This window comes from Equus quagga, chromosome 6 (genome assembly GCF_021613505.1).
Source record: "Equus quagga isolate Etosha38 chromosome 6, UCLA_HA_Equagga_1.0, whole genome shotgun sequence".
Taxonomy (NCBI): domain Eukaryota; kingdom Metazoa; phylum Chordata; class Mammalia; order Perissodactyla; family Equidae; genus Equus; species Equus quagga.
Window position 1 is genome coordinate 18,821,243 of NC_060272.1, and position 18,570 is coordinate 18,839,812.

At 37.7% G+C, this 18,570-nt stretch overlaps 1 protein-coding gene across 1 annotated transcript in view; it reads right to left on the reverse strand.

The window, feature by feature from the left end:
- The window catches only part of GPC6 (glypican 6), a 1,014,472-nt gene that overhangs the window by 742,833 nt on the left and 253,069 nt on the right, over positions 1–18,570 (reverse strand). Inside the window, exon 2 of the mRNA XM_046664883.1 lies at positions 13,772–13,930. Within this exon, the coding sequence (XP_046520839.1) occupies positions 13,772–13,930 (159 nt within the window). The remainder of the gene's footprint in view (positions 1–13,771; positions 13,931–18,570) is intronic.

Genomic DNA, 18,570 nt, shown 5'->3' on the forward strand with positions numbered 1-18,570 from the left:
CTCTCTAAACTGAGTTCTGGCATTTTCTGTGCAGACTGTGTAGTGAAGACACAGCATTACTCATTGGCAAGAAATCCATTTAGGTGTGCAGGTAATGCCCGGTTGATGTTTATTCCAAGGAATCTTAATGTCTTGGCCTCCTGAAGAACTCTGCACAAATAAACTTGGTTCAACATTAACCACAGTTAGTGAATCTGACGATAAGAAACACCATTAGTCAGCCAGTGAAGCATCTTTCATTTACTATTGGCAGCAAGCCAAGAGTACACCAGGCTATTGCATATCACTTCATTTCTAATAACTTGAACCAATGGAGATTTTAGCTGCCTTTAAGAATTACACATTTTTAATGAGGATTTAAAGTTGCTAAAAAGCAACTATGAAAAATCAATAGCTACTTAACAAACACTGTATAAACGTACAATAAGTAAATATGCATATCTTTACATAATGCAGGCTTTAACAGAGCTCCAGAGGCTTTGGGATTTTCAATGATGTGAAGAGTTTGAGTGCATGAAGATGTTTGCATTCATCCATCTCCAATGATCTAAATACTAAGTCAGTTGTATACTAAATAGTTGCTGAGAGAATTCAATTCATTATGTAAATTAGCATAAGTTATATGTCCACCATGGTTGTTGATTGTAATATTTATAGTAGGGTGCTTGTCCTATATTTGCATGTAATATTGTTAGGGGAACCTTTATGCAAGATATGTGAAACAGAAATTTAGCATTTTATGAAATATAATGTGAAATTTAACAATTTCAAATACAATTTTGTTTTTGAAACTGGGACCTGACACTTTCATTAGAAAATTTCACCAAGACAACTAATTTCATGAGCTGAGGTATGGTGTATGTGGCCAGGCCTTATGAGAGATATCAACGTAATGTTCATTTTCTTGATCAGATAAACCATTTAACAATTTTTGTGATTATAACAGTAATACGTATTCATTGTAGTGAGAAACCTGAAAAGGAGAATAACATAAGAAAATCTACTCCTAAACCTACCATTCCCCACAAATCACTATTGAAACTTTGTTGCACATGTTTTGAAGTAGGATCAACATATCAGCAGTCCTTAATGTAGAGAATTCTCACACATACACCATACAGGAATCAAACTCAGTCAAAACCACTTGGAAGTTTACTGTTTATTCAAAAATATTATTTAGGGCCAGCCTGGTGGTACAGTGGTTAAGTTTGCATGCTCTGCTTCAGTGGCCCAGGGTTTACAGGTTTGGATCCCAGGCATGAACCTACACATAGCTCATAAAGCCATGTGGTGGTGGTGTCCCACATACAAAGTAGAGGAAGACTGGCACAGAAGTCAGCTCAGTGACAATCTTTCTCAAGCAAAAAGAGGAAGATTGGCTGCAGAGGGTAGCTCAGGGCCAATCTTCCTCATCCAAAAAAACCCGCATAAAATTATTATATAGACACACACACTAAAGGATATAAGGCGTCCACTGAATACATTTTGTTCTCTAATCCACATACCTGCTCTCTGCCATCAAGTAAACTGAATAAACCCCACAGTGTAAACTTTGTTAGGCGCTCAACAAGGATTTATTTATTTTCTTTTTGTGAGGAAGATTGTCCCTCAGCTAACATCTTTTGCTAATCTTCCGCTTTTTGCTTTGAGGAAGATTGTCACTTAGCTAACATCTGTGCCAATCTTCCTCTATTTTATGTGGGAAGCCACCACAGCCTGACTTGACAAGCAGCGCTAGGTCCATGCCCAGGATGCAAACCTGGGAACCCCAGGTGACTGAATGAAAGCACACAAACTTAACCACTAGGCCACCGCACTGGACCCTCAACAAGGATTTTAACTTTTGTCTACATGACTTCAAAATCAACAGTCAATTCAATCATCTAAGTGACAATGAACAGGAGCACCCATTGATTTTTCAGAGAATAGAATGATTTTTCCACTTTTTAAACATACTCAAAGACATACTGATGGATCTACTCCTCAAAGACCTTAATGATGGATCTTAATGATGGATCTCCTCTTTTACTTGTGTCTTTTGTTCCACAAACAGAATCATCCCTGTATCCTTCTTGATTCCCCATCTCCATGTCTTCCCTCACATTTCTACATCCTTCCTAACTAATGTCCAAATCCTTTCTAACTTTCAAGGCAGTTTTCATTCTGTCTTTTCAGAAAATTATTCATGGTCCTCTCATCATGAAACGATTTCATTCTTTTCTAATCTTTTATCTGTATTTTCCTCACAGCATCAATCAGTATTACAGTTACTTATGCTCTTGTCTAACTGGCTCTGTGGGACTGCTGGCTCCTTGAGGACAAGAAAGTCAACACAATGATGATGACAAGGATGAAGAACAGGGAAGAGCCATCATATATTAAATATTCAGTTTTTGCCAGATTCTTACTAGGCTCCTTACGTATATTTTCAAAACTATGATTATTACACTCATTTTGACAAAAGAAAACAGGGAAACCAAAGAGTTCAAGAAACTTTCTAAGTCACTTTAAGAAATTGCAAATCCTGTATACGAAGTCTGGTCTGCTGATTCGAGGGCCTGTGCTTTTAACATGTCTTTTTTTTTTTTTTTTTTTTTTTTACTAGAATTTGACATAGTGTCATGAACATAGTGTCATTCCCTTCTTCAACTATGGGGAATGAAAGGGTGAATGAAGAAAAGAATGTAGAAACTGCACTAGGCACCTGGCATCTATGTGGAAACAAATAAAGAGATTCCTGATTTAGAAGCAGCAAGAGAAAAATACTCTCAAACACTGAAAAAAGCACTCATTTTTGGAGAATGTTTTAAGCAGTTTAAAAATGTATAACACTAATATTAATTGAAACTGGCTCTCCAACTTCTGTAGCTGCAGAAGACAATCCAGAGTTCTATACACTAGAGACAAACTAAACCTTGAAACGGACAGGAGGCTGTGCCTGACGGCTAATCCTCTATTTATGGGTGGAATTGGGACACCCGGGCCTCACAACATCCTTAGAAGCCACTTCCCTTAGGAAACCGTTTCCGAGCACTGTGGGGAGAGTGAGAAAAAGCCCGGCTGACCTCCTGATAACTGGACAAAGTCAGTAGACCTTAGAGGATTCAGAGAGAACATTAGAAACGTTCATGTTGTTTTTCCTTAACCTTTTTTTGTTAAATCGTTACTTCACAGGAGGATTCATTTGAAGTGCTTCCTTGACCTATTCTTTAACAAAAAACATGATTTAGTACATCATACAAACCTTCAGAACTATGCTGTCATCATTCTGAAGGGCTTCTACTTGCATTCTAAATAAAGACCACCAAGTCAATTATGGGAAAAGTCATCCACAGTTGTAGTGACAAAATGTTATGAAGTATGGGGGAATGAATATTATTGCCAGAAAATAGGAAATCCTCCCTCCCACAGGGACTGGGTTCTGCTTTTCATTTTATATTTATAAACCATTAAACATAGGAATTAAGAGCTGAATTTATTTTATATTTCAGAAGTTATCTGAGTAAACTTTCATGAGAAATCATATATTGATTATTATTACATTTTTACCTCAGCATGCTCGGAGCTCAGTTTTTTTTGTTTTTCCCTAGTTAGGCATAAATTTAAGGTAACCTTAAATCCTCTAACACTTTAATGTTAAATTATTCAAATTTTCTAAAATAAGCACGTTACTTTAAAATCAGAAAATGCTATTAAAAATTAAGTTATTTAGCTTCAAAAACATCATCCTAGCTAAAAGAAAGCCCCAAAATAAAGAAATTAAAATGTATTTTTTTACGTTGCAAAAAAACAAATATCTGTTAGATCTATAAACTGGAAAATAAAAGAGGAAAAAAGAAAATAATTTTATAGTTCACAAATACAAAAAAATTTCAAATAAAGTATAATTTTGATCTGCAAAAGATCAAATGAGTTATGGATCTTGAGTGTAATTCACTGTTAAAATCAGAAGGAAAAAAGAGAGACTCGTTTAATGTATAAAAATCATTTTCTGGGGCCGGCCCCGGGGGCGCAGCAGTTAAGTTCGCATGTTCTGCTTCGGCAGCCCGGGGTTTGCTGGTTCAGATCCCGGGCGCAGACATGGCACCACTTGGCAAGCCATGCTGTGGTAGGCGTCACACATGTAAAGTAGAGGAAGATGGGCACGGATGTTAGCTCAGGGCCAGTCTTCCTCAGCAAAAAGAGGAGGATTGGCAGCAGACGTTAGCTCAGGGCTAATCTTCCTCAAAAAAAAAAAAATTTCTGATGGTCAGTAGGTGCTTGGCCCCATCTTACATAGTGGGGACCTTTTATTGGCAGACCTTAAACTGACCTTGATATAATAGAGCAAAGATTTAAAAATCTCCGTCATCTTTCTGTGCCTCAGCTCTATGTCCTGATAACTGACCTTTCAACTCCACTTAACCTGTGATACTCAAAGTGTGCCGGCCCAGAGACCACTTGCTTCAGAAATGTGGGATGCATAAGCAAAATGAAGATTTCTGAGTCCATCCAGACCAAAGAGTCAAATTCTCCAGTGTTTGAACCCAGGAATCTGTATGTTAATTGGTCTTCCAGGTGATTCACGTGCATCTTAACCCTTCTTAATTTGTGTGTGTGTGTGTGTGTGTGTGTGTGTGTGTATAATGGAGAACACACTTATGCTGCTTTTTGAGGTAAGGGCTTCTACTTGTACTCTAAATAAAGACCATCTTTGTTCTGGGAATTTAAAATGAGTTCTACTAAATCCACTGGAATAACTGCTGCTGAAATCAAATATGACTTCCAGGTTTATGGACCTTAAGAGTTAATAGATAACTAGAATTCAAGGCTTCCTATTTTCTTCTGTCGTACTTATTACAGGAACTTAAGTAATTCATCTGACCAGTCTGTGCCCTTGGGTCTGTGCAGGTCAGTGCCACAGTCAGACAACACTGAAGCATTATTAAGTATGTTCTGTATTAAGTCAAGTATAGGAAGATAAAACAGAAATAGGAGACCTAATCCCTATACTTAATGAGCTTAGACTGCAACAGAGAATATGCAATAGATCATACTTTTTTTTTAAAGAATACTGTTAAAAGAACACTAAATAGGAGCCAGCCCAGTGGCACAGCAGTTAACTTCGCATGTTCTGCTTCGGTGGCCCAGGGTTCGCCGGTTCGGATCCCAGATGCGGACCTATGCACCCTTTGTCAAGCCATGCCGTGGCAGGTGTCCCACATAGAAAGTGGAGGAAGATGGGCACAGATGTTAGCTCAGGGCCAGTCTTCCTCAGCAAAACAAAACAAGAGGAGGATTGGCAGTGGATGTTAGCTCACGGCTAATCTTACCCCCCCAACAAGGAACACTAAATAAGTGAAAATGATAAGGTGTCAACTACGTAAGCATTGAGGAGAAGGACACAGGAGGCCTGAGCGAACTAAAACCTGTCATGACCACAGCACTATTCTCTTAAAAGGAGAAAGGACGCAACAAACTTTTCAGAAATAAAAAATACAGGAAGAAGTACAATTTCTTCAAACATGGAAAGGCCTTGGAGGCCTGATTCCCTCTATCTGACTTCAAAGTTTGCTTTTCATTTTCAAGTTGTTTGGATTCAATTAAACCACTAGGTAGGGAGAAAACAGGATGAAGATCATGTCCTACTATATATAGTCACCCCAAGAATAATATTTGTCCACTTAATGAATATAACAATCCTTTTGAAACAATAATACGTGGAAAATTTTGAAACCATAATGAGTGATTTTTTTCAAAATTTCTGAGTGCTGTGAACCGTGACGTCTTATTAGCTGATCACTGATTCTACTTCCACATTTGGGTTCAGGATTGTCATCCTGTCTAATGGAATACTTGGAATCATACGGAATTAATTGCTTAGGAAAGCTGTCTCTTCCTTCAGATTTGCTAAAATGCCAAACTCTAAGAGCTCATGTCAATGCTGTCATTCAAGCAAAAATCACTGGGTGACTGTTACTTATAATGCATTTATAACATACGTTTTACAATGCTTCTGAATCTTGCCAAAGTTTGTGTTTGAGTAATATGCTTGTCTTGGTGTCCAAATATCTTCTAAACAAGAATTTAACATTTTGAATCACACTTAACAGGGAGATCCAAAGACAAAGGCTCATTTTAATAGGCCTGTTCATGTAGATAGACCAGACATGCCATTTCTAGCAAAACAATAATAAAATGTTGGCTGGAAGCAGAAGCTAAGTAGCCTTGATCGGAGTTAAAATTCCTATAAGTTATGTTCCTCTTTGCAATTTGAAAGTGGTATGCTCTGTTTAACTTACTATTGTTGAATACAAAAGACGTAAGAGTGGTAATACCTTTTGACATTGCTCTGTATCAAAAATGAATACACAATCTGGAAATCTTCAGTCCTGCACAAGTTCAAGTCACTTCTGTCTCTTTTTTTTTTTCTTTGGTTGAAGAAAATTAGCCCTGAGCTAACATCAGTGCCAATCTTCCTCCATTTTGTATGTGGGACACCTCTACAGCATGGCTGACCAGTGGAGCTTGTCCACACCGGGGATCTGAACCTGTAAACCCAAGCCACTGAAGCCGAGCGTGCAGAACTTTAACCACTCAGCCACAAGGCTGGCCCCACTCACCTCTCTCTTTTTAAAAAACTTTTTTATTACAGAAATTTAGAAACCATACAAAAATGAGAATATTATAGTAAACCCAATGGACTCATCAACAAGTTTCAACCATTATCACCTTTCTGCCCGTCTTGTTCCTTTTATCTGCCCATCTCAGGGACTGTCTCAGGGCAGAGTGTGTCATTTCAGATAAAGACTCACCTGAATTATTTTCTTCTGAATCTTAGAACTCTAAAAGCATATAAATGCTTTTCTTATGCCTTTACCATGTTATTTGTTTGATAAAGGGAAATCTTTTATATAATGTCTCAGTGGAGGAAGAAGTTTTTATTCCAATTGCTTATCACGAGGGAAAGTCAAGAATCTCTTGATGCAAAATCCCAGTTAGGGAGTGGATGACTTAAATTGTTTCCTACTGCAGGTCACACCTAACTGGAGATAACAAGTTCTCTATTACCTTTACGCACACTATACAGACCAATCAGTCTACACTGAGCTACTGGGCTCTAAGGTCCGACGACAAAAATGTCTCCACTGAGCTCTAATTTACACCACCATCAAATATTTTTCTTGATTTTCATTAAAATAAGAAAATCAGTTTTCTCTATTCAGTGGCAGATCAATTTAACTAAAATAAAATTTCTCCTGTAATTTACCCACACTTACTCAAAGGATTAGTGAGCCACTGTCAGGGAACAGATACTCGTCTGCTCATTAACATTCATGACCAAGAACCCTTCTGGTAGGGCTGGTTTCAGTGTCTGATAGAGCAATACTTAAAAGAAATTGGCTTGTCTGTGAAACAGCTGCTCAGTGAAGCCACCATGCAAGGGAATTGGTGATAATAAGATGAGAATATTACATCTACACTGGGAGCATAATGTGTTTTAAGTTACTTTGAGGTGTGTGATAGGGGTCTCAGAATTAGAAAAAGATTGGTAGTCCATCACAGAGGACATGAAGCTGCTGATTAGCAGTGTGCTTCCCGAGTTTTGAACCATCTGGCCAAAGAGAAGAAAGAAAGAAAGAAAGAAAGGGAATAAACCACATTTAGGCAGACACATCGCTCTACCACTACCTCCCATATCCTATCATACTAACAAATACACACATGAAGACACAAACACAAACACACACACACACACACACACACAAGCCAACGTGGAATGTGAAACATTGTTTAGGGAATGGCAAGAGGTAGTCAGTTGAGGACTGTGGTAAATTAGGATACAGAAATAGTCACTCCTTCCCCCACCTCCACCTCCATGAGAGTTCTACAGGTCCCCGCCCCATAGATGTTGGGAATGACCACGAGATTTGCTCTAGCCCATGATACCTAGGAAGACAGTGTGGCAATTCTGGTTTAAATGTTGAGGGGCATCATGCCTCCATGTATGCACCTTAGCCTACAAACTGAACCATGAGAAGAACATGCCCAAGAGAGAATGCTGATTCCAAAAGAATAAGAGACATGTAGAGAAGACCAGGCCAAATTCATAGTTTACAGCTAAGCCTAGCTGAATATAGCCTGAAATAGCCAAACTCTAGCCAACGCAAAGACACATTAAGGAAAAATAAATGCTTCCTGTTCGTGTCCTGAAATTTTGTGGTTTGTTGTTACAAAGCAATAGCAGACTGAGACAAAACCAAAAAAGTTTCTGAAAAATATCTACATAATAGATATATGCTAAATGTCAATAAATTAATATTATTTGGAAGAAATCAATGGTAAACATGTTTACAACATGCCCCAAGGACCTTGTGGACATGGATACAAAATTTCTGGTGCCTTTGTCTCCTCGTGCCACTTCTTCAACTATCACAGTCTTTTCTTTAAGGGTCATTCCTTAAGGGTCCTGTCTGTTCCCTCCTTCAAAAGTCTTCTCTGATGCCTCTGAGTAAAATCCTTGACTCGCTGTTTGTATTTCCCATGAACTACTTTATGACAGTCAATTCTGCCTTCTTCAGTGTGAGTTTTATACTTATGTCTCCTCAACAAGGTAAACTTTGTGACAGGCTGTGACCATATTTTTGTCATTATTACTCATCTTTTTATCTCCTTCACACAAGGTTAAGTTCCTTCTATATAGTAGGTTCTGAATAAATGCTTCCAATTGAAATCACACACACACACAAACACACACATATCACTCATGTGACAGGAAATATAGAAAGTTCTACGTCCATATGGAAAACTACTGAGGGTTTTTTCCTTTTCAAATAAGTGTATTCTCTGAGAAAATTAGTCTATATTTTAAAGATATCATTTCATTATTGTCATCTCTACAGTATATAGATGAGAAATGATATTTTAAAAGAAAATATAAGCAGATTTGCAGCATAAAAATACTATGCCACCATGTATAAATTTATAATGTATAAATTATTTCCGCATTCAGTAAAATGAGAATTCTGAGGGTGTTACTATAGAATAAGTTCTTCAGAAGGATGGAAATTACTGCTCAGCTTTTTTTTTATTTTGCTTTTAAAAATGTACTTGCTGCCAAAACCTCTGGACAAATGTATATCATTAAAATACATAAATAAAAACCAGGAAGGAAAGTAAAATAATAAGACCAAGAAGAACACACTGAAAAAAAAAAGCTCATATTGAGTTTCAAATGTGAATAAATTTCAGCTCAAATAAATCTGAAGGAAAAAGAATAACCAAAATAAAATATCCCTTCAACTAAATTTCCCTGTCTCTAAATAATACATATTCCATACTTGCTCCCGGAGAATAGGATACTGGTGCCCACATCAAGACAGAAGCTACTAGGCTTTGTGAGGTAATAAGAATAAATAATATGGCTTCATTTATTTAAGATTTTTGCACAAAACACTCATTCTTGTTTAATTAGGGGGAACTTTGCTTTGAATAAGCAAAGTTCCTCCCTTTTCCAAAAATGTGGCTGGATTCTTTAGCCACCAATATCATTATTGCCTTGTTAAGGGAATATCAATAATTTTTAACCAGCATCCACTCAAAACAAATAAAAGCTAGTTAGAATTTTAACCCAATATCAACTTTCTATCACATTACTATTTATAAGTCTGATGTCAGTCAAGAGTATTAGGTTACAATGTTGGTTTCATCATTCTCGGTGGAAACTTGGCAAGTCATTTACCCTCTCCAGGCTCCAGGTTCCTTGGGGGCTGAACTATATTTAGGTGGGTAATTTTCTTTTTTTAAGGATTAAAAAAAAATCTTCCACTTTTCTCTGTAAGATATTTCCATCTCCTCCCCACAATAACTGGGGCAGGGCAGGCAGTAGGAGATAGAGGAACACATGCTGCTGATCATGAAATCTCACCTCATTTGGGGACTGGAAAGCACTAGAAAGATCATGTGCCACTGGTGGCCAAGAGCAGGGATTCAGGAGTGCCCAGCCTGGGACAGAATCCTGACTGCCACGCAATCCCTGTGTGACTTTGCACGGCAGTTCACCCCTTGTAAATACGTTAACATCTACAAAGGGCTAGGAACAGGGCCAGGTGTTGTGTATTATTACTGTAACTACTATCCAAGTGTTTGTTGTTCTCCATTTCCTAGGATCCTAACAAATTAGCCTCTTAGAAGCACAACAGCAGTTGGGATTTTGACACAAAAGAAATTTGACAGGTCAGATAGTCACTAAATACAAAAATGCTAGGAAAATGAGTGCAGGCACAGGGATGACCCTCTCCTCTTTCTGTATTTTTATATGATTTTCTTTATTTGTTTGTGTGCTTCTGGCTGTCTGGGGTGTTTGGCAGAGGTGCAGATGGTAAGAGGTAAGGGAGTAATATGATCATTCTGCCAAGTGTATCTGGTTGGGTCTTCATCCATAATTTTAACCCCTGGGGTGGGACAGAAAAGCTGGGCTCAGCCAGAGACAAAATGGAGAGCATCCCTGGATAGGCATGAGGGGACCTCTGCAGTGGCCGGGCCCTGGCCAAAAGGGTGAGGGGCTTGCAGGGATGTGTAATGCCAGCCAGAGGTGGAAATTTGACCAGAAAAAGGAGAAAAAACAGACAAAAACCTATGAGACACCTGGAGAAACACTAGTGCCAAGAATGTAAACATTCATTTTATACACATTCATCATAACATTTCAATTCTATGTTTAAAAAGGAAAAAAAAAGCTACTCAGGTATAACAAAATTCTCTGCCAAAGAATGAAAATTTCTGCAATTGATTTTACATAATTTTTCAATTCATTGCCTCTCAGCTACAAATTTTTCAATACATTGCCTCTTAGCTACACATTTGTAGGCTACTGGGGGTATAGAGCAAAAAGCTTGGCCATTTAGGAAAGTCGAGAAGAATTCATACTAATTCAGGTTTAGCTTCCAATCACCCAGTGAATATTTACAATTTTATACAGTATTATCTTCTAACTATTACCAAAGATATTAATACAAACTAGAAAAGACTGTGGCAATAAATAGAATGTTATGTTAAAGGTTTTGGAATTTCAAATTTTAGAAGTCACCTTTGCCACAAAATGAAAACCTACATGGAATGAAAATATCTCTAGTATAACAAGGGATGCAACACCCACAGAATAATTCCTAACAGTGGTTGAATTTAGCCTCTCTGAAAATAGTTTGAACTGAATCACATATATCAGGTGGAATTTAAATTGTTGCTGTACTTAATGAAAACAGGAAGTAGTCACGCTATTATATAATATAGTTGTCATTCATAAAGAAAGAATAAATAGCCAACAAAGAAGTGCAAATTCCAGATGACAGTCAAAATCTCTGAAAAAGTGACACCAGAGGCAGAAATGCAAAATGGACACTGTGCATCAAGAGACCCCAGCAATAACGCAAAATGACTCACAGAGTAGGAAGCACCTAAAAATAAACCAAAAGCCCTTCAGAGCACATTGGTTTTATCTGGGAAAATAAAACTCAGAGGCTAACATTACACAACTGATCCTAGATAGTTCTCCTGTGCTCACACCAACTGATACTCATCAATAAATGCCACGAGGAAGTGTTTAAAAAAAAGCCAAGGGAAAAAATGGAAAGCTGCCCACATGAATGCACCAGTGTTCCTGAAAGGTGACTTAGCAGGATCACCTTCTGGGGACAGGAAGATAAGTCATACAATTGCATGACTGACCTTCATGAAATTGCCTAAAGAAAGGGCAGAGATTTTAATGGTGACTTTTTAATTTTATATATTTTTATGATTATTTTCTTTAATACTGTGCTTTTTAGATGCTGACCTTACTAGGATCACATTTAGATTTTTTAAAAAGTCTAGCTGAAAGTTTCCTTGAAAAAAGTCTTAATTTCTCTCCCATCCCAATCTAATGCAGCTGCAATGAAATGCACTGTTACTAAAGAATTCATCATCCCCACGTCAGATCTAATCTTAGCAGAAATCAATGTCCTGTCAAACCAATTGACATAATAGCTTTAAGTACATCAGGATGATTTAAAATACACCTGTAAAAGTGGGGAGCAGGGGAGAGGGAAAGGAAGAGAGGAATAGACAGAGAGAGTACTTTCTTTAGTAAGACAAATGAGACCTGGGATTGAAAATTGTTAATCCAAAGATATTAAAAGTCATTGATATGAGAATTAAAGAAGTATCTGACTGAGTCTTGTTGAACAACTTTACTCATTTAAAAAAATCGACTCCCCACAAAGCTACCTTATATCTAATATTTTTATTAAAAGGAATATATGTTACCTACTGTGAATACTGTGAATACTGAATATTTCAACCTAATGTTGGAGTACAGCTTTATAAAGGCACTAGAGTTGTTTTCCAAAGACACAGGTAGAAGTTAGCAGCAACAGATCACTCTCATGTGCTTTCTGTAACAAAGGTTGTGGTGTCTCAATTCGCCTCATTTTGAAGTGATATATTATGTTCCTCAAGCACAGAACCCCTTCAGGAGCTCCTGCATGGTACTGGATTTGTAATCTGTCAATCAAGGGCAAGTTCCAAGTACTCTCTAGTTGCATTCAAGGGAATAACATTCACAGCATCACTTCTAAATAAGGAATTATTTTCACATACATCACATATAAAGTTATACACAGGGTGGGAGGCAGAAGAAGAATGTGAAGATGTTGAAACACACTTGCGGAAAAGATGAAGTCCCATTGACTTACACGGAAAATGTCACATCATCTTGAGCATTGAAAACACCACTGGGCGGACCTGCCTTTTAGAACTTAGAGGACTGACTTAAAAGAAGTTGGTGTTGCTATAATAATTTAAAGCAGCGATGAAGCAGAACATTTACCTACTACAGGGAAAAGAAAAAAGAAGAAAAACTTTGGCAAGCCTTTTCTAAACTGGCTCTGTGTGCTTTGACTGGAAAGGGCAAAGAAAATGAATGGCAGTTCTCTTGCCCGAGGGCAACTTAATATGACCAAACGAAGACTCTCTGCAATTTGCAAGTCTGGTTTACAATGAGTCACAGTAAGGGGCATTCATTTCTTAGAGCACTAAAGACTACACACCATCTAAGAATATTAACTTTATCCTTAGCATTATCAATTCAGTTGATAAAAATCAGGTTGCTTTTGAGTATTTTTCTTAGGTTCTGATGAGAAAATTCAATGCTGTCATCTTAGTAATAATTACTTTCATTCCTTGTGCTTTCTAATAAAACAGGTTTATTTAACAAATAGAATATAGAAATGAAGTCAACTGCTGATATCAGGAAATCAACAGAAGGTTTAAATGTTATGCAGCATGCCCTGTAACTACATTAATGGAGGGGCAAACGCTAAAATAAAGGAGTCCCTATCATTGGCACTGAAAACAAGCCTGTCTTCCTAAAATTGCTGTTATCTTTCAAATAATTTTAAATGATTTAATTATTTTAAAGAAAATCCCCAGATGAAAACTGAAGACAAGCTACGGTGTGACAAAACCTGAATTAAAATCACTATAATAATGAAAAATTGAGCTAAACCTTTCAGAATAAATCTCACAGGCAAACCACAAATGCAAAACAGCTCTTTGTTAACTCAGGTTTTTCCAAGATACTACTATAAAAATTGTCAAGAATAATCATGCTTTTTCTAAAAAAAATTTATAAATGTTTAAGACGGAAAGAAAAGCTCCTGCTTTAAAAAAAAAAAAAAAAGTTTTACACATAAGACCAAGATTCTCATAGAAATGCGCACCTAGAGCAAAGTGAAGTGGAAAGTGTTTCACCTACCGTCAAATTTCTTGTGCCTGGACACGAAAGTGGTGCGCACAAAATGACTTGTCTCCTCCACAAGGTTTTCAAACTCGAGTTTGCTTTGCTGGCTCAACTTGTCTTCCATTTCTGTGGTGCAGCACGTATATTCTTGAGGACAGATTCTCAAGTGTTCCCCTGCAAGGAGAAGGTAAATGTCAGCATGGAATGGTAAGGACTTCAGGGAATCTGTTTCTCTAAAATCTCCCTCAAATTCTGGGCTCCTTGTTCCACCAACCCCTCCAGCCATCCCCATGAACTTTTATCTCATCCTTGGTGTACTTAACATTTCAATCATTGTGGACTTACGTTGAATCTGATGCTATGGTCTGAATTTCTGTGTACCACCCCCCCAAATTCATATGTCAAAATCCTAACCCTTAACATGACGGTATTAGGAGGTGAGGCCTTTGGAGGTGATTAGGTCATGAATAGGCTTAGTGCCCTTTTAAAAGAGACCCCAGAGAGCTGGTCTATCCCTTCTGCCTTGTGAAGACACAGCAAAAAGTTGGGGTTTGTGGACCAGGGAGCGGGCTCTCACCAGACACTGAATCTGCCAGTGCCACGATCTTGGACACAGCCTCCAGAACCCTGAGAAATAAATGTTTGTATTTATAAGCCACCAGTTTCTGGTATTTCTATTATAGCAGCCCAAACGGACTAAGACACCTGATATTTAGTTCCTGTGCCTGTCATTTGAGTGAAGGTATATTAAAGACTTCAGAAGACCACGACGATGTTCCTGCTTTTATTTGAAATGTACCAAGTAACACTAGATGACAAGAGATGCTCTACAGTTATAAGTGTGCTTGTCTTTGGAAACCTCAAGTAAGGCAAAAGACATTCAGTCCCATCACCACAGTCTGTTAGACAGCAAGGGCAAGAAAAGATGGGAATAATTCCTTGTGTTCTCTTTCTGCCTGTCCTTCTGTCAGAATGCATCAGTTTTTCTCTAGGTGAAAGTGAGCATGCTTTCAGTGGCAGGTCTCATGTGCCACATGTTCCCTCAGTTGACACATCTTGTCAGAGAGAAAACGTTCTCCTGCAAAGAGGAAGGCACTGATGGGTTATTTAATGCTTGAGCTATATGGAAATGTAAAGTAAAAAGTAATGAAAGTCTTGTATTTAATTCAACAGATTTATCTCTGGATATACCAGGCTACTTCTTTTTAACAATATTGCTTTCTTCAGTGCTATTTGCAAGTGGGAACCAAATCTTCGCTTCATCAAATTAAAATGGTCTGTTATTGCATAAAATGTGACTTTCCAATTGACGCAGCTCCGTTAGCATCAAAAATGTTTAGCAGAACCTGTGGAGGGAAGAAAGAAAATCTACCCAATATCTTGCTAAATAAAAGCAACAAATTGTCTCTGTGATGAAAATCACTGTAGGCCATTGAAAACCAAATGACCAGAGCACGTGATGTAATGATTAAAATTCATGTATAACGTTTAACTGCACTTATACAAACTTATGTCCTGTAACCCTGTGGGCAGTATAGGGTATCTCATGGATCCTCATGTAGTTTGATGCTTCAGTGCCTACTTAAAACAACCTCAGGACAAAAACATGATCACAAGTGTGTATTAAAGTTAGAGCTTATGTAACTTCTAGAAGGGAGGGAGACCATGAAATAGCATATGTATTTTTTTTCAAAAGAAAGGAAAGGAAAATGCATCATATTCGAGAATGATAAATATCAAATTCAAGATAACAGTTCTGTCCCAGGAGGAATTAGAATTTGAGAGAAATGCTCAAATACTTTTATCTATAATCTTTTATTTCTAAGTTCTTTGATGGATACGTGGTGCTTATTATTACCTTTACTTGTTCTGTACATTTAAAATATTTTGTAATTAAAACTTGGAAATATGTCACTAAAAATAGTAGTCACTGTAGTTGTGCCAGAGAGGAAAGCAGGGGGTGGATATTAAGAAAGAGAAACAAGATGCCCTTGACATTCAGTAGCCAGTCTGGCACTCACAGCTGGGTCATGATAGTCTATCACACCTAAACCATCTCACGGAATACCAACCTCAGACAAGATTATTCTGAGACCACAGTAAAAGGAGACACAGCAAGGCCACTTCAAAATTTTGTCTAAGCACAGACAAAAGCATGGTCACTATACCAGACAAAGAGTACGGAACACCTCTCTTGGGCAAAATGAGTGTCTGCACTTCTTTCCCATTTATAGATTGATCTTCATACAAGTCTCCCTCCTTGTTGATAAGATTTGTTGAGATGCCTTATTGTAGAATTCCATCTGCTTTCTGACGGCACCCAGTGTGGGATGAAGCCCTGCTTCTTTGAAGCTTTCTCCAAATCACCCAAGCAAAATCAAAATCCTTTAATAGATTCTTTCAAAGTCCCTCTTACTCAGAAGCCCCATGGTTCTCCGTGGTGTATTCTTACTTGCTGTCATGAGTGATAACTCAGTTTTTTCAACTACAGGTGTGTTTCTGGTCAGTTCTGATTTGAAGGTATTGACAACACCAAAATACGAATTTTGGAATTTTTTCCCAAGTGACTCTGATACTCATGTCCCATTGAGAAGCATAGTTCTGGAGTTTAAGACACTGAGAAGGAATAAGAAAGGCTTTATCAAATGCAAATGGTCCACCAATCACTAATTTTCTTTTTATAAGATATCAAGTCTAACTGATAAAGACAAAACTCTGTATCCAGATTGAATGGATATTTAGTATTAAGCTTGCAGAACGTTCCTTTCTCTGACCTGTTATAAACCACTTTTTTTAAATCCCCCTACTCCATTTCTTACTGTATTATGCACAAATGAAATGTCCCTTTCTCAAGATTTAGTATATCAGGGCTGCATTCTACTTCCGAATCATTACAATTGAGTTTACAACAAAATGCACAGGACTTGCGGTGAAAAACTGACCAAAGAAAAAAACAAATAAACATTTTATGACCTGAGGGAAATAGCCGTATTTGGGATATTTGCAGAAGAAACCTCATGGCTCTACATTCATGAAATTAGATTGGAGGTGTTATAATCTCTAATCACTCCAAGAAAATCAATATTTTATGTCAAGTGATAAAAACAGAAAGATACTTTCTATGGGACAACTTTAAACCAAAATATTTCGTGTGCGTGTGTGGGTGTGTAGGGTAATGGAGGTACACGTAAGAGACTGCCTTGCTAAGTCAGCGCAGTATTAGACTTTTTATAGAACCGGAAATGTCCTCAAGAAGTCAACCCATTTCTCCTTCCATACATACGTCCCTAGTAGAGAGAAAGCTAGAGAGATGGCGAGACAGAGATAGATAAGCTTGGAGAGAGAAAGTGAAGGGAGGAAAATCCTCAGAATGTTGAAGAATTCTGCTGTAGGAAGAGTAAATGTTTTATGCAAAGTGCTTGTTAGAGTGTCTAGGGAGAGACCATGATGATGTTCCCAAGCATACAAGATCAAGCCACATAAAACATGTGGTCAAATTTAGGCTGAGCCTTGTTGTCTTTCCGAAATTACTAAATAAGAAGGTTGTGGGAGAATTGAACTACTGAAGTACAGTTCTTCTCTCGCCCTCATCTGAGGCCACTGATATTTGCCAAAACAACCTGAGGACTTTAAATGGCAAAAGAGACTTAGGACAATTGAACAATTTATTCTAAGTGAGTTTATTTACTTTGTTTTTTGGCTCTAGAACAGGGGTTTACAAACCATGGCCTCTGGGCCAAATACCACCTGTTTCTGTAGAACCTGTGAGCAAATATTTGGAAAAAAATCAAAAGAATGATATTTTGTGCTATGTGAATGTTTTATGCAATTCCAATTTAATTTTCCATAAATAAAGTTTTATCAGGAAACAGTTCCACCCATTAATTTCTGTATTGTTTACAGCAGAGTAGCTATGACAGAGACCATAGGACCTGTAACATCTGAAATATTTACATTCTGAAATCAGACATGACAGCTACTCTGCTACATAAAGAATTAGCTCTAACCTTTCCTATTCCAATTTCTCCAAATAGCAAGAATATGACATTTCTCAGCTTAAATACTTCCTGACACTTCAGAGTATTTGATATAATAACGGGATCCTTCCAAAGTTGTAACTTAAGGAGGAGAAGAAGGTGCTGTCTTCTAAGGGTTTCCCACTCACACTCGTTTCTCAAATTCTCTTAAATTCTTTCTAGGTTAACTATTATATAATTAAATACAACATTTAGCTCAATCGGAGTGCCACTAGACATGTCCAAGATCACTAGTAATAAAGATACTAAATAGCTTGTTCCAGAAGATCAGGATGAGACACCATAAATGCAGACAATGTGGGGTTGAAACTGTGGTGACTGTACATTTACTCATCAAACATTTATTGAAAACCTTCTATGTGCAAATCATGATGGTAGGTTCACGTCCAGTAAGATTAGACAGAGGGACAGGCACGCAGTTTACACAAGTGCATGTTTTCTTTGGAAGTTCATGCCAGTGAATTCCTGGGTTCCTGTATTTTTACAGAAACCTTCACTACCTCTAAAATAAAGAGAATTATAGTTTGGAAGAAAGGAGTTCTGCTTGGAAGTTAAAGAAGAGCAAATTCATGAGGACATACAATCAGACCCTAAGTTGCCATCTGTTTTCCAAGAGAGAAGAAATGGGGCTGTTCCTCCCTCTACATGCCCCTTTCAACTATATGTCACTCTTTACAACTTCTTTCCCCAAATGCCTGCCAAGGTGTTCTTTTTCACTCCAAGATGCTAAGGTGACAGCAGAAATATGATTCTGCCAGACAGCACTCCTTCCAGGGA